The sequence below is a fragment of the Euprymna scolopes genome, chromosome 14 (assembly GCF_053919585.1).
Source record: "Euprymna scolopes isolate OS-2025 chromosome 14, ASM5391958v1, whole genome shotgun sequence".
Lineage (NCBI taxonomy): Eukaryota > Metazoa > Mollusca > Cephalopoda > Sepiida > Sepiolidae > Euprymna > Euprymna scolopes.
Window position 1 is genome coordinate 37356568 of NC_136495.1, and position 17373 is coordinate 37373940.

General features: G+C 32.0%; 1 protein-coding gene across 1 annotated transcript in view; it reads left to right on the top strand.

Annotated features, from left to right (window-relative positions):
* Nucleotides 1-17373, top strand: part of LOC145292960 (tetratricopeptide repeat protein 17-like) — a 147413-nt gene that overhangs the window by 57073 nt on the left and 72967 nt on the right. Inside the window, exons 6-8 of the mRNA XM_080139173.1 lie at nt 1903-2012; nt 12380-12527; nt 16966-17105. Of these exons, the coding sequence (XP_079995299.1) occupies nt 1903-2012; nt 12380-12527; nt 16966-17105 (398 nt within the window). The remainder of the gene's footprint in view (nt 1-1902; nt 2013-12379; nt 12528-16965; nt 17106-17373) is intronic.

Below are 17373 nucleotides of genomic sequence, written 5' to 3' on the forward strand. Positions count from 1 at the left end.
ACATCATCATTGGTTTGTCATCTTTTTCCTATGTTAGCAAATGCTGAATGGCTTTTTGAAATTTACTTCCAAATGAACCTATCTCTGTCCAGGTTTTTATCTGTTTCTCTCTCAAGCCTGTCTTTATAATTTCCAACCATGTTTTTCTTTGTCTTTCTTTACCAACTAACCCTGCTATCTCAACTATTTGTCGTCTGAAGGGTTGAGCTTCAAAACGTTACTTATCTTGTGAAAGTCCGTCGCCTGTCGAAAGTTTTAGACATGCATACATACATACATACGTTTATATATTGGTAGCTCAAATACATCTATTAATCCAAGTACTCTCATCCATTCTTTCAATGTGGCCATACCATCAAAGTCTCCTGTTCTACATACATCTCTCTATACGGTCTAGATTTAATCTTCCTCTAAGGTGGTTAGAACTAAGCCCGTCTTTAAAACTCGTTACACATCCATTGTATTATTCACATATTTACCTCTATGCAACAATCTTCAATCCTTGCTGGCCAGGTATCACTTCCATACATCATCACCTTGCATACACATGCCTGATTAACTCTTCACTTGATTGACAGTAGTAATGCTCTGCTGGTTAGTAAAGTTAGACATTCCAATGGTATTAAACCTCTAAACAACTTCAAAAGCTTTTTCATTTTAATATCCATATCCACATCTGTGTTCTCAGCTGTCTCTGTTGTCTTACACTTGCACACAAATTGGTTATAACCTACTTTTAATTCTACGACACTTCTTGTCTATCTAGTAAAAGTACCACAAAATATTGAGTTGCACCTGATTCACTTTTTCTACAAATTGAGCAGGAGAACTTTCAGCTCCAGTGCACAAAGTAAGTCATACAGAAGTGGTTGTTACAGAATGTAGCTGACTTTATAAAGCCTGGGGATTAACTGTCTGCAAGTCGAGATTAGAATATTCTGGATTACGAACTATGGTCAGTGTTAGAAAGCATGGTATGTGGTAAAACATACAAAAATTTAGATTCTGTAAAGAATGTACTTGGATTACATAGGTGGATGTTATCAAGATAACCTTATGAATTTCCCAACCAGAAGGGTCACCCCCCCCGCTCCAATGTGTAGAGAAAGGAGAGCACAAAAAGCAACTTTTTTCTCTAAACAATTTCAATCAGATACCAAGAGCATATGTAGGGAGATAGAGATAGGAAGTTATTCTTTTATGAAATACAAATCATTTAACTCTCCTCTTTCCCTCATGAATTGTTTAAAGTCTTTGCTTTACAGCAAAATTAAGTTTTCAGAGAGAACTACTGTTAGAGAGAAAAGCAAGAAAAAACAAAGAAAAGAGAGAGAAAAAAAAGCAGGAAAAAAAAGAAAAAGAAATAACCAGTAGAGAGGGAAAAGGAGATAGAAAATGATAAATTCTAGCCATTATGTTTCTGAATTTTTGAGATGAGGATTGATTATTCGCATTATTTGGATTATAGGAACTAAGTAAATCAACGACATTTTGTCTATTTCTCCAAAATTTCAAAGTTATTTATGTTAATAATAAAATCGTGTTACTGGAACATTTTTAGTATGTCATTTTCTTGAAGTTTCCATCAAGACTGTTAAGAGTTGCTCTTGCCACTTTCTTGTTATATCTGACGTCAACTATAGCTAAATAGCATCAACTTCTATTTCTCATGATTTTAACTCATAAAAGTAGAGTCAACCATAAGTTTAAAACCTAATAAAACTAGGTTAGAAATAATTTTTCGCATTTTGTAAAACTAAAAGAAAAAAGATGAAATTTACCAAAAGTGGAAAAATGTAATTAAAATTATCTAAAATGGAAAATTCAATTGATTTTCTTTTGAGATTGAATGATGTTTTATGTTTTTCTTTATTTTTAATGTTCTGAATATTTTATTTTCAGAATAAAACTTCATGGGTTTTATTTAACATGGCAGCTTTCTACTGGCGAATAAAAGGAGATTCTTATCAAGTCATCGAGTGTCTACGAAGAGCATTACATTATTCTCCAAGGTAAGATGTGTATTCTTACTGTTTATATGTGAACTAAAATGCTGCATTTTAATGGCTGTTCTCCAAATTTGTTTAGGATAATTTCCCTACTGATACAATTCAATATTATACTTTATAAATGAAAATTTGTAAAAGAAAAATAGTTCATGAGCATAGAATGTAAATAGAATATAAATTCGTTAAACAAAAAAATATCTTTACAAAAAGTTATGATTCAACATAACTGAGAGATAAAACAGAAAAAGAACTTACTTCCTCACCATACCTGTGAGTGGCTAGCAGTGTCAGAAATTTCGTGAAAATAGTGAATAATTCCACCCCATCTTTCCAAGCTTATAACTCCTCGAAAAATGTAATTCAAGCCCTAATTTTTTTTTTCAATTAAAGGAGCAAGGACCAAGGTTTTATTAAAAAAAACAAAAAAAAAAACAACAACAATGTGTTTTTTTTTTTAAAAAAGGTTTTAAACTTCGGACTTTACAGGTAAATTTCTAAAAAAGGGATTTTTTTTTTTGTTTTAAATTTGAATATATTATTTATTTACCTTTTCTCTTCAATTTGTGATATATAAAACTCTCCGACATAAATTAATTATTTACTTTTTAATAGACATTTCAAAATGAGAGGCGTGAATTATTCGACCCCCTGTCTTTCCAAGCTTATAACTCCTCGAAAAATGTAATTCAAGCCCTAATCTTTTTTTCAATTAAAGGAGCAAGGACCAAGGTTTCATTAAAAAAAAAAAAAAAGACAAAAAAAATGTGTTCTTATAAAATAAGGTTTTAAACTTCGGACTTTACAGGTAAATTTCTAAAAAAGGGATTTTTTTTTTGTTTTAAATTTGAATATATTATTTATTGACCTTTTCTCTTCAATTTGTGATATATAAAACTCTCCGACATAAATTAATTATTTACTTTTTAAGAGAAAGTTGAAAATGGGTGACACTTGGGGGGGGGGCGTGAATTTAAAAAAAACGTTTGTCTAAAATATTATATTCGGTTTATTGGAAAGAGCATAAAATTTCACATTGACCCTGAAAATATCGTAAAAATAGAATCAATAGAAAAATTTTGATAGATTTTTAAAGTTTAAAAATTGAAAAATATTGAGTTTGGAAAATTCATTACTGTTTAAAAAAAAAAAAATATTTCTATTACTTTTAAAACAACTGTAATAGTTTATTTTGGAAGTATAATCCATAAAGAAAATAAATAACCCACTTTTAACAGAGAAATTACGAGATTTTTATATTGTATTCGCAGTTTCGTGTTAGGGGTGTGAAAAATTCCTACAAAAATTCTGATACTGCTAGTGAGTGGCCACAGTTGCATCTTTTGCTGAACAATTCTCTTTAGGTGAAAAAGGGAAGAGATTTCTTTCCTATTTTTTTATAATCAAAAGACTACTTGAGATGACCAGTCTCTTGGATTCAAAATAGTATGTTGAGATCGTAACATGAAGATTAGTAATCTATAAATATAAAAGCGAAAATGTATGTCTGTGTGTATGTGTGTTCGCTTTTTCTGTATGTCTACAAAAGGCTTTTTTCAGAGAAGCGGTTGATCGCTTCACAACTTTTAAAAACTTTTTATATCACATATAAATTGTAATATCTCAGAGTTAACAACGAAGCTCGCCTGTCTATTTAATTTGCCTGATTTCGGGAAGATAAATATTCAACATTTGTCGCTCGCCGCGTGTGGGTTAGTCTTTTTCCTATAACATCTTGGGAAAATAAAAATAACAAAAAAGCGTTCCGCAGTAAATGAAATAATATTCCGCAGTCAAACTTGACCTCATTAACTCATTAAAATGGGCACCTGCCAAATCCAAGTAATTAAATAAATTCAAACGTGTTTCCGTTAGCATCTCGCGGTGGGGCAATGGTTAATGTTGCACGTTTTTTTTTTTTTTTTCACACTTTAATTTACAACTTTGCCTCAAGGGTTCGGGTTCGATCCTCATACTTACTTTTTTTTTGGTTGGAAATTATTTATCTGAGAGTCGAGATCCAAATTTTCTGAATTACAAACCATGGTCAGCGTTGGAGAGCATGATTTGTGCTTAACCATACAAAAATTGATATTCACTAACACATTCATTATTACATAGGTAGAATACACACACTATTCTATTTGTTGTTTTTTTTTTTTTTATTAATAATGAATTAAGGTGATAACACATGCACTCAGCCATGATTGTCAGCATCATCAGGAATCTGCATTCTCCACTTTTTAACTGAATTCCACTTTATTATTAATCTAGAAAAAGTGGATTTCTACTTTTACCCTCCCATAGATGCGAGTTATTTCCATTTTGGTTTAAATCCAGTTCCTTTTCTTTTTTTGTGACATAGTGGATAAAGTACTTGGTAAAATTAAGTTGTAAGTTACACTCTTCTGGAGGTTGAAAGTTTAATCCAAAGTGGAGGCAACACTAAAAATACAATTGTTAATTACTTAGGACTTCTACTCAGTCGTGGCTGACAGAACAAGAACATGCTACCTCTATGGATTAACTAAAGGGTTCCATTTGAAATTCCATGCAGATTTCTGAGTTTGACAGAAAGATTCCTGAATTTAGAAAGATACATCTGAAGAAGGTTGGAAGTTACATCGACCAAAACATTATGAAAATAACACTCAAGATGAGAACAGTAGTTCCAATAATCCAAATAATGCGAATAATCAATCCTCATCTCAAAAAATTCAGAAACATAATGGCTAGAATTTGTCTCTTTCTATCTTTTTCTTCCTCTCTACTGGTTATTTCTTTTTCTTTTTTTTCCTGCTTTTTTTCTCTCTTTTCTTTGTTTTTTCTTGCTTTTCTCTTTAATAGCAGTTCTCTCTGAAACTTTTAATTTTGCTGTAAAGCAAAAAATTTAAACAATTCATGAGGGAAAGAGGAGAGTTAAATGATTTGTATTTCATAAAAGAATAACTTCCTATCTCTATCTATCTGCTCTTGGTATCTGATTGGGGTTGTTTAGGAAAAAAAGTTGCTTTTTGTGCTCCCCTTTCTTTGCACATTGGGGGGGGGGAGGTTGGGAAATTATTTTTGATTTTAGCTTTTTTTGCCATTAGTTACATTCGTGCATCATGTTTGGATGTGTATGAATACATTTGATGATTGACTTAACATTAGCTGGCATTGCACAAGATTATAATTGCAGTCAAAGTAAACCTGTCTAGTGTCTTTTTTAAAATTGCACAGGAAAAAAAAAAAAAAAAGGTAAAGGAATTTGAAATTAAAAACAAAAGGAAAAAGAATTGATAGAATCCTGAGTAACACCAGGTAGATACAGCTTGTTAAAAATCAAGAAACATGGTTGAATGGTGTGACCCTCTGACCTAGTTTGTAAAAAATCTGTTTCATAGCCAGCTGTTTATAGTGTATGCTAAATGTTCTCATTTTTTGTTTATAAGCGATTATACACTACTGATTCATTTGTCCTTCATTCTGTAATAAAGACCTGTATATATTTATTTTATTTAAATTTCGGACAGATTAGTTGCGGGCACCGCTTCCGTGGTCAAGGGGTAGAACTGCCGACTGTCATAATGACGGTTCTAGGTTCGATCCTCGACTTGGGATAGGTGATAGTCTAGCGGCACTGATGAGTTGTGATACAACGAAACAGGACTGTATGTCGATGACTAAAATATATTTTATATATTATATAGCCCCCCCCCTCTTTGGGTAGAACACTATCGTAAATAATCTCACTCGCTACTTAATTTAGCTGAAAAATGCGAAGCTCGCGGTTTGTTTACAAACAAACGTTTGAGCACTTTACGAGTGGCGGACGGATGTTTATTTAAATAGACATTCGGACAGATTAGTTGCGGGCACCGCTTCCGTGGTCGAGGGGTAGAACTGCCGACTGTCATAACGACGGTTCTAGGTTCGATCCTCGACTTGGGATAGGTGATAGTCTAGCGGCACTGATGAGTTGTGATACAACGAAACAGGACTGTATGTCGATGACTAAAATATATTTTATATATTATATTTATTTTATGCACACATACGTTTGTGCATGTGTAAAATATATATCATCACACAAAAATTAAAGAGTAAAAAAAAAAAAAATCTGGATGAAATGACTTCATGGAAAACGGAGACTGCAAATAAGTCCACAGAGCAGAAACACAGAGAATGTTTCCATCTTCTCTTGAAATGAAAGTGTCTATGTACGTCTTGTGTTGGGTCCTGTGAAAACTTCTCAAAAGATAAATGTAAATTCTTGCTGATGGTGTACACCACAATCATGGCTTCCCCCTCCCATCTTCTGCTACTCAAAGGAAAGATAATAATCCAAAGATCAACAACCATGATGCATTCACTGCCATGTGGAACTGTTTGTCTATCTGCAGACTGACCACAGCTCCTGGCAGCTTGTTCCATGGATTAGTGACCCAAACTGAAAAAGAAGCCTTTTGACGATTCAGCCGAGATCAGTAGAGAATGTTTATCTACCAGTACAATGATGATCAAGTAATTTTTAGAAAGATATATGCTAATATTTATGTAAAAGAAATGTAATTTTTTATCTGAAATAGCTTGCAAAATAGAAAAATATAGTTTCTGAGTAATGGCATGAGCTGAATTTTCTTTTTATGGCTTGAGAGAATGTGCCCATTTTATAAATCTTCCAGACTTAAATATTTTTTTGAAAGAAACCAAAACAATTTTTTTTTTCCTTTAGAGTACAACATAAAAAGCAAGTCGGGTAGTCTGAATCCAATATCAATCTGTCAAATGTGTTGCTATATTGGTCAAAATATGCAACAAGATAATTTTATACTTGCTTATACTAAAGCTGAATGGTTGTTTCTCTAAGCTTTTTTCTCATATATTACTCCTACAAATTTGTGTTTTTTGTGTATTGATATTCATATTAAAAACCCTTTCTATTTATTTAAAAAGAAAATACAACTTTGTTATATACGGGTTGTTGACTTGGATTTATCTGCAAAAGATCTAGCTAATTTGAATATTGTTTTAAACATTAATTTTAATAAATTCCCTATCAGTTTTTTGTTTTTCTTATGGAATGATCATCTTTAGTTAACTATTATGTGTAATTATATTCATGCAGATATTCTACATGATTTATACTTGCATAAGATTTGTATAAAAAGCTTATAGTAAACACAAACTTCTTTTTGTATGTATTTATGTATATACATATATTTTTGTTTAAAAAATTTTGCCTACCAAACTCTTCCATCAGTTTTTGGTCTAGACATGAAACTTCATATATAGGGTATTTTTTTATTTTTTATTTTTTTTACACAGGCATCACCACATTATCAAGGCCAAGGGGCCACTCGAGGATAAGGGTTAAAGAGTGTACAGTAGAAATTGGACAATATAATAATCAATTCGGTAAATTTGTTAACTAATATGGAACGGCTCATCAAGAACTTGTTTACGTTAGACTTGAGGACAACCGTATTGTAGTCAGCCGGAAAGCAGGAAAACGGAAGACAATTCCACAGGCGTGCAGTTCTAAGAAAAGCTTTGTTCATGGAATCTACGTTTAGGTTTAGGCACAGATAAAGAGTGGGGAGAATTATTGATAGTGTTTTCAGCTAGACGAGTGTTTCTTGTAAAAGTTTGGCGAGGGGGGACCATAGACTGAAGCCCAGTCGAACACTTTCCATGAAAATAACGATACATCAGAGACAAATTCGCAACATCTCTTCTGTGAGATAGATTGCAGGGAAGAAAAAAGGACATCTTCTACGAGGCTACGAAGTCTATTTTGAACTCTATCAAGGCAGGACAAGTCCTTTCTAGCAGCTCCTTCCCAGATGTGGCAACAGTATTTCATCCTTGGACGTACCTGGCTCTTATATAGACAGAGAATTGCATCAGCAGTGAGATATCTACTGGATTGATAGAAAAATCCCACCATTTTTCCAGCGGTCTTGGCAACAGATTTGATGTCTTGTTCCATTAAGATCAGGAGTAACGGTCAAGCCCAGAAGCTTGTCAAAACTTGAGGCCTCCTGAAGACGAGAGCCATTCATTTCAATTGATTCCAGATGTGGATCAGAGTGTTGAAGACGAATGAACACATTTCTAAAGAAATGGCAGAAACACTAGAGGAAGACCTCCAATCTGTAGTGGAATGGGGACAAAAGTGGTTGGTCGCGTTCAATGCTGCCAAGACTAAACTAGTTTCATTCAATAATTACAAGAAACCCTCTCTACCACCCATAGCAATGGCCAACGACTCTTTATCTGAGAGTCCATCTTTCAAACTCCTTGGCCTAACGTTCACAGGAAACATGAGTTGGAACAATTACATTGAAGGCATTGCCAGGGCCGCTGCAAGAAAGGTAGGCTCTCTCTACCGTGCTAGAAAACTACTAACACCCGAAAGTATCCTGTACCTCTATAAGGCCACCATTCGCCCATGTATGGAGTATTGCTGCCACATCTGGGCTGGTGCATCTGCTACTAGTCTCTCGCTCCTTGACAAGGTTCAAAAGAGAGTCGCAAACCTGATAGGCCCTGAACTGGCATCTAAGCTTCAGCCTCTGTCCCATCGACGAAATGTTGCATCCCTCTGCCTTTTCTACAAGTATTTTAGTAGTGAATGCTCTGACGAACTGCAATCACTTGTGCCCCCACGACGCGAGCACCCTCGACAAGCCCGACAGGCTACTAAATCCCACCCCCACACTGTAGAGATCCCTAGATGTAAAAGATCTTTTTACTCCAATAGTTTCTTCCCCAGAACCGCAAGACTCTGGAATTCCATTCCAGGTCCCTGCTTCCCCAACAGTACTGACGTGCAGAAGTTCAAATGTAACGTGAACCGACACCTTGCTGCCCAAATCCCTACATAGTACCCCAGTAGTTGTTGCCCCTGATAGTAGCCCCCTACACCAAAGTGGCAATTTGCCTTGTTTGGGGTGAAAATGTAATAAAAAAAAAAAAAAAAAAAAAAGAGAGAAGCTTGGTTTTAGATGCATTAAAAGTAACCAACCACTCCTTTCCCCATTGTACCACGTGCTCAAGATCAGAGGAGAAAGAATCAGAGAGAACTTGGTCGTTTACTGTCTTAGATGTGCTACCATAAATGGTAGTGTTATCAGCATAAATGTCTACAAATGATGTAAGGATGTGATTTGGAAGATCATTAATGTAGATCAGAAATAGAGTTGGGCCTAGGATGGACCCCTGAGGGACTCCAGCATTAATACTCTGAGCTTCTGATTTTTGCCCATCAACTACTACTCTTATGAACCTGTCAGAAAGAAATGATTTAATAATTGAGAAGGCATTTCTAGCTATACCATAACTAGAGATCTTTTTAAGTAAACCTTTATGCCATACCCTATTAAAGGCCTTTTTGAACCCATGTGAAACTTTATATTTGATTTTTAGCTGGGGAAAATTAGTACAAAAGTGAAAAAAAAAAAAAAAAAAAAAAAAAAATGAAATTTGCCTGATGAAAGTCGAACAACAGCATTACGAATATGCATGCGTCACGTAATAGCTATTGGTTAATGTCTTAATTTTTAGTTTTGCAGTAAACATATCTTCATAATACAGTCATTAGCGTCAAAGGAAAACGTAAATTGTAAGTTAAACATTTTGGTTTCAATTCTCAGTGATGGCGCACGTGTTATTTATATATTTTTTAAACTTTTTAAATCATTACTAAAATACAAAATCTGTATTAATCAAAATATATTTAGGCGTATTTCATGACCGGGCAATACCGGGTGACCTGCTAGTATATATATAAAAGGCTATATGTCTGTCTCCATATGTTCAAACTTTATCTCTTCCGAAACTAAAAGTCACGGAGCGGCGCTAGGGGCCTTAAATGATTGGATTTTTTATGGACCGTTCTTTTATGGGTCTTTAGTTGGTTAAAATAGTTTTTAAAGGGGTCAAAATAGAAAAAAAAGCATACATTTTGTACATTAATCCTAGTTTATTCAGTTCATATGCATGTCACATTGGTACAGTGGTAACCTCACTAGTTTTGAATGCTACAGTTTTTTTTTTTACTTTTGAAATCCTGACGTTATGATAATATATATGAAATCTGGACAAATTAAAATATATTTAAGCATATTTTATGCCCGGGCAAAGCGGACCCCCCCCCCACCTAGTATATATATATATATATATATATATATATAAAAGATTGAATTCAAAGCCAGAGAAGAACAAGCTAAATAAATATATAGTTACCACATGAAGAAGGGTAGAGTAAATGAATTTCACATCAGTTGCTCCGAATACTACAGATATTAGATTAGCTCGAAAGGGGGTGATTTGGTCCCCAAGAACTATGAGATTAAATGTGGGGTAAATGAATTTAATGTATTCGTATACTGTATGTACTTATGTATAAGTTGATGTGCATTTTAAGACCAAAAATTGTGTCATTTTAGGTATTAGCTGTGTATAAGTCGACTGTAGATTGTAGACAAATGGTCAGTCTCTTTCTTGCACAGATAATTTCCTTTTTAGTGTCTTTTTCTTTTTTTTTTTTTACTTTATTTTTTATTTTTGTAAGACATAAATTGTTTCTCAGCATCCACGAGCGATAATACGTGCATTTACGCAAGTGTGGTCTATTCAGTTTTCATATGTAGAACCAACACGCTGCACATTTACATGCAACGGACGCAAATGTTGCTAATCAGACATTCTGATCAATGACATGCTGCCGATTCCAGGTGCAGTTACTGTTTTTAAACATAATTTATGTCATGTACCATAATAACTTAAATGCATACATTGCATGTACTGTAATAATGTGAACGCATGCGTTAAGTGCCATTAAATGGTTTCATTAAATTGTAGTCATTAAAATTGTTAAAACTTGTTAAACTTAGGAGAGAATGACATATCGTAAACACTACATTTCCCAACCTCCTAAAAAAAACCCATCATATCATCATAGAAGACATCATATCGAACTTAGGTTTATAGTCACGTCTAGAGGGTGAACATTGCGAGAGCTGTTTCAATTATTATTAAACCTCCCACTGAAAAACTGCATATGCTTACATGCTGGCAAACACACTGCAGTGGGGTTTGAAAGGAATGTGATTAATTACTAGGATTACTTTTATATACCGAGTGCACAAACAAAATGGCATTTTCTATGTTATGATTGAGCGCCGAGTTGCTCTTTAACAGCATTTCCAAAAACATTACCTATGTATAAGTTGACCCAGAAAGAAATAACCTTAAAATTGTCTTCCAGAAATTCGGCTTATATGCAAGTATATATGGTAACTTCATTTCAATCTTCCAAGAAAATAAGACAAAAAAAAAAAAAAAACAATTAGAAATAGTGTATGATTGTTTCTGAGACTATATTATGATAATCTTATTAGCGAAGGGAGGGTGACACCAAAATGACAGTAAATATCTAGAACTGGGAGTTGAATTAGATTCAACATTAAATCCATGGACAACAGGAAAAACAATGGCAGATGATTCACAATCATTTAAATTATCCAGCTGATCATTTGATCAGCAAAGCTAGTGATTAGTAATTAATCTGATGTTATTAAGGTAAAAAATTTTGACTTTACCTGTTTTAAAATGAATTGTTCCAAAATTAAATTATGTCATGTACAATAAAAGTACAATTTTAAAACAAATAAATTTAAAAAAGTGGCATTCATTTTATTGATTTGGAAAATATTTAATCGACAATTATTTTTATGTTGAGGAAAAAAGTGTCATTTGATCTTTATAGTATTGACTCTGATATTCCTTTATCATTTCAAAAGGAATATTTTTCATGGTAAAGATTGATGTAGAAAGCATTGTGGATTTTCCACAGGGTCTCACTCTTATATAAATTTTGTATCCAGAATTTCACCTATATAAAAAAGAGAAAAATCTGTATTATGTACGTACCCATGACAGAAAGAAACATTGTATTCTAAAAATCATGTAAATTGATCAAGTAGTTTTATTTTTATTAAGAAAATAATTTTTAACCAGTTTCCCACTGTACACATGTTTAAAATGGCTTTCTAAAAACTTGCAAGTTTGAATTATTTGGAGTTTTCAAAATGGTGGCAAGATATTTTCTCTGTTCATTTGGTCACAAAATTTGATTTTATTATTAAAAAAATAAGTTTAATATAGGGGGAGTTTTTAATAAGCACTAAATGTTGCATTATTTTAATTTAATTTGTCAGATTTTTTTTTTTTGTCATTGACCACTCATATTCCACTTAAATAAACTCAGTCATTTTTATTTTTTTGTTTCTTGGTCTAAACTTGAATTTTTAGAGATGATTAATAGAAAAAATCTGATAGCTAATGTTCTAATTTTCATTTCTTGTGTTTCCATCTACTTTCAGGATGCAGAAGGATGTAGCACTGATCAGTTTAGCCAATGTCCTCCATCGAGCACGATACTCTAATGAGGCAGCAATAGTAGTTCATGCAGCTCTTGACGTATCCAAAGAGCTGAATGTTAATCACTTCACCCTTGGTAATATTTATGCTGTAAGTTATTTTTTTTCTTTTTTTTTTTTTCTATAGATAGACTCTGAAGTGTTTGACCCATCTCTGCATTCATTTTTATTGAACAACAACACATATTTAATTTCATTATAAATTGAAAAAAATTAAACAAACCATTCAGTCTTTTCAAACAAACGTGTACTTGTTGGCAGTGAGCAATCAAGAACTAAATCAAATAAGTCTCTTTTTTTTTTTTTTTTTTTTTTAATTATTTACATACGTGCACAATTGCTGGCCCCCATTCTGATTGTCATTTTTCCATGTGAACTATTTCCTGCGAGGTTTTGTTGTTCAGTGGCTGTTGATAAAATGTTCAACTAAGGCAAAAACTTGTGCATGAAAAGATAGACTTGTTGCAATTTCAAAGGTTTTATTGAGGAGAGTTTTGTTTATGAGGAGAGAGACTAAAAGATAAGCTAAAATTAATTCCTTAATTTTCTTACTTGGCCTTAAAATGGTCAGCAAACGGATAGTCTCAAGGAAATATTCATTTAAATTTCTACATTGTGAGGCACATCTTGTTTATCTGCTTCCTCTACTCAAACTGTTTTAGAAACTCTATTGTGTTCCATGAACACTTGATATAATTTCTCTGTAATATCATTTGACATCTGACTTTTTAGTGTTTTGAATTAGAGGCTGACCTTTGATCCCCTCTGCCTCATTCACACTAGGTGCACAGACTCTATTTCTGTTTGTTGCCAGGTTATCCTGAAAGTACTTACTGTAACCCTCTTGAAATTCATACTAGTTAACATAATCTCTACTTACTGGCATAGGGCCCCAATATATCACAGAATTATTAAAGAACTTTGTGATTAAAAATTAGGACAAGCCTGTTCGTGTGCAGTCTGTGGAGTACCATGTAGATGAGAAGAAAAAAAAGATGGACGCCTTTCTCTTTACATATTTGTCATGCTGTCGCATGACATGCAAATGAGATGCTCCTGGTTGAATATTAGAAGCCTGATTTTTTTTTTTTTTTTTTTTTTTTTTTTTCAGAGAAAGGATCATTATTGATTTGGAGGTCAGAGGAGCAAGTTTTGACAGCAGAATGTTGAGATTCGGAGTAGTGTGGTTTTGGCAACAGTGTGTTAACATTTTTTAACTACAAGTTCTCTTTAGTAATTAGTTATGTCCCCTATGAAAAATGTATATTTTAGATGCAATCTTTATTTGAAATTTACAACAAACTTGTCTCCATTTTATTTTTCTTCTAAACAATTAAGTTTATGAAATATACAAATTAGAAATATTTTCTTAAATTCTTTATAATTATAGTATTTATAATCAAAGCATATAGGATGGATTTTGCACTAAGAAAAAAATGTTACTTATCGAGTGAAGTTCATGAAAACAACCTGCAGTGTTATTTGCAAAATAGTAAAAAAAAACAAAAAAAACCCTAAAATATATAATCTAAACCTTGGATATCATTTTATTATATGCTGGAAGTCCCAAAATGAATGAAAAATATGTTTAGATTCATCAAAAATGGTAAATTATCTTCATGTAATACAAATCACTGTTTCTTTATGAAATCAATGCATGCTTTTTTTTTTACATCTGGAGAAAATGTAATCTCTCTCAAGGTTCCTGAAATACAACAGAAGTTAGTTTTGTTGAAAATTGAAGTTAGTAATGTTAGATATTGAGTCTTTTTCCACTAAAAGATGAAACTGAAATTTTGCTTGTTGGGCCGAGTTCATGAAAACTGCTTGCAGAAATATCTTTAAAATCAATATCTATTAAAAAGTTTTGGAAACATTTGATTGGTCGACAAAAAAATTATAGGAAGAGTATACATTACTAAGGCAGTTTTTTTTTACAATGTCAATAACCGAGTTTGAATTTTATATAAGTTTAAAGGTTGTTTTTAAGCATAATTTTTTTTTTTTTTTTTTTTTTAGAAATTTAAAGAAATTAAGATCACATAAAAAGTATTACATAAATATTTTTTGTAAACTGAGCGACATTTTTTTTTTAATCTACAACTATTTACTAATTACTAGGGCCATAATAACAGCATGTTCCTTTCATTGTTTTGACTCTCAAGTATATGTCCGACACAGGCACAATTAATCAACTGAGAACCACATCACTCTACATAAAAACATAAGATATCAATGGATAAATACTTAAGAATCAAAACAAGGAAAAAAATATGCTGTTGTTATAGCCCTACTGATTACTAATCAATACCTATAATTTTATTAATGGAAATTACTCCAGTCAAGGCATGAAGTCACTTGATTTAAGGGGCTAGAAATATCAATATAAGGTAAAAAACGGCACTTCTACACTATCAGAACAAAATTTCGGAAACCGTAATACTGAATTTCACATGAAAACAATGGTATCTACGTAGTCTTCATATTTTTAAGATGATTATATCCAAAAATTATGAAAATCGATAAGGTAGAAAATTATTTATTAAAGAAAATAAAATTTGAAGAAAACTATCATATTTGCTTATGTAAGACACAGTTCAAAAGGAAAGTAATTTTCCGTTTCGATTTAAACAAGATGGTCGCAATTTTTCACCTGCTAACACGATTAAAGTTTTTTTTTTTTTAAAAGGTATTTTTAGAAGGCTAGAACAATGCAGAAATGTACAGTCGTTGTGTGAAGATAAATAAAAAATAATTCAATTTTTTTTCTTTTTTATTTATTATATATATATACTTTTAATATATATTTATTCATTTATCTACCTGAATTTTAACTGTGGGTGGTGTTTAATTCCAAAGGTCCTTTCAGGTAATAACCCATCGTCAGTGGAGAAATGAATCCTCTCTCTAGGATGTAAATTGCAAAATGGCCGTTTTATTTAGATTTAAATCCAAAAGCTCAAAGATTAATTAATGTCGTTAAATGTTCATGGGAAATAATTCTCGTGTATTTTAAATTCAAACGATCAAAGATTAATTCATTCAGTTATATTCAAGGGAGGTAATCCATTTTTACTTGTCTACAGGTTTTCTGTTCAGGGGAAGTAATTCATGTTCTATTATGTGCTTATAAACTGTCATTGTTTAGATTATTATTTTTTTGTAAGATTTTAATTCAAAATTCTTTTTCTTTTTTTTTTTTTTTAAATAATTTAGTAATATTCAGGTAATTTCAACTGCATAATTTGGAAGCTAACATTGTAATTTATTAGAATTAACAAAAAAATCGGAGACTATTGTGTCTTATCTGAAAACTCCATTTATTGACTTTAAAATTTCATTCTGATAGTGTAGAAGTGCCTCAAAAACTTGTTAATTATAAATGTTATATGAACAGATTCTGATTCACAAAACAGAAATTCTTCCCCCTTTGTCAGAATGATCGTTTATGAAATATGAAAACTAAAGGACAAAATATGGGAAGTGAGTTACAAAGCTGCTGTATAATCTTCAATCCTTATTTTAGGCCATAATAACTAAGAACAACATAAATTAATACTACTACTTGTTCAAAATTTGGTACTGATACAGTTTGTGATCCATGCTGAAACTGACTTTTCATCATCATCTTCCATTTATGTAAGTAGCTGGAAAATGCTGACGGGCTTAGCCAATCAGATTGTGGTAGGCAACAATTTGCAATATTGACTTGACCAAATCATAAAATTCATCAAATTAAAACAATTGATTAAATTGATAATGAATTTCAGCATTTTAGGATAACCAATTCAATCTCTTGAAAGATATAAAATATGTAAAAAACAAAAAAAAACAAAAAACAAAAACTTTTTCACCATAACCCCTAACCCTAAAAACAATGTAAAAAAAGGGTTTTATTTTTAACTCTAACCCTTAAAAAAAAAATGTAAAAATTTTTTTTTTTTTTTTTACCTTAACCCTAACCTCGTAGATTTGGTCCATAAACTGTACAAAAAAAATGAGTAAAAAGTTAGATAAAAACTAAAATAACAAAGAAACCATAACTTTTTTGTATTAAAATGTAACAGTTTCCTTAAACTTTCTTTGTCAAAAATAAACATTTTTTTTTTCATAAAATTTAACATACGATGACTGTTTTTCTTGTTTTAAATGTTTTCTCATGAATTATTCCTATTTGACAGTGTTGCATCGTTTTGATTTTGAGGTTGGGGCGTTTTCATTCGGCATCTTCTGTCTAATTATGTAAATAGCCAGTTTTAGCATAGTTCATAAACCGTACCAATACTCAAAATTTCATAATCTGGTACAATAATAACAAATGAAAATTGGTTTGTCCAAAGCAAAGTTGGATTTGTTAACTTTAATGTTTTTATGTCTTGTTTAAAATCATTCAGTCTTTTTATTATATATTAGATTGACAGAATATCTGTCCTGGGACGGGTATTTTTCTTTATTATATTTTATGATGTGTGTATTAAAAATAAATATTTTATTTTGTTTTACTTACCATGTGTGCTGTGTATTTTTAGGTTTTGGGTGAATACAACAAATCTGTGATATGTTTTGAAAACACGTTAAAAATTCAACCAGAATTCGAAGCTGCTGCAAAGCGTAAGCATGCAGTTGTTTGTCACGCTAAACTTGAATGTGCGTTGGAAGCTCAACACAGGTAAGCAGACATTTTTTTCATTTCCTTGGTTCAAAAAATTTTTTCCCTTTTAAATTTTCATTTTTCCCCCTCCACTAAAGACTTGAATTTTTTCTTTTTATTTCTAAAAGACTATTGGAACTTTTTTCTTTTTTCCTACAAACTGTTAAGCATTTTACTTTTTTTTCATAAAGACTGTTGATCCATGTCCAAGTAACCTACATTTTAAAATTTCAAGTATTTAGACCTAAAATTGGCGGAGGAGTTTGTTAGAGTTTTCAAAGGTCAA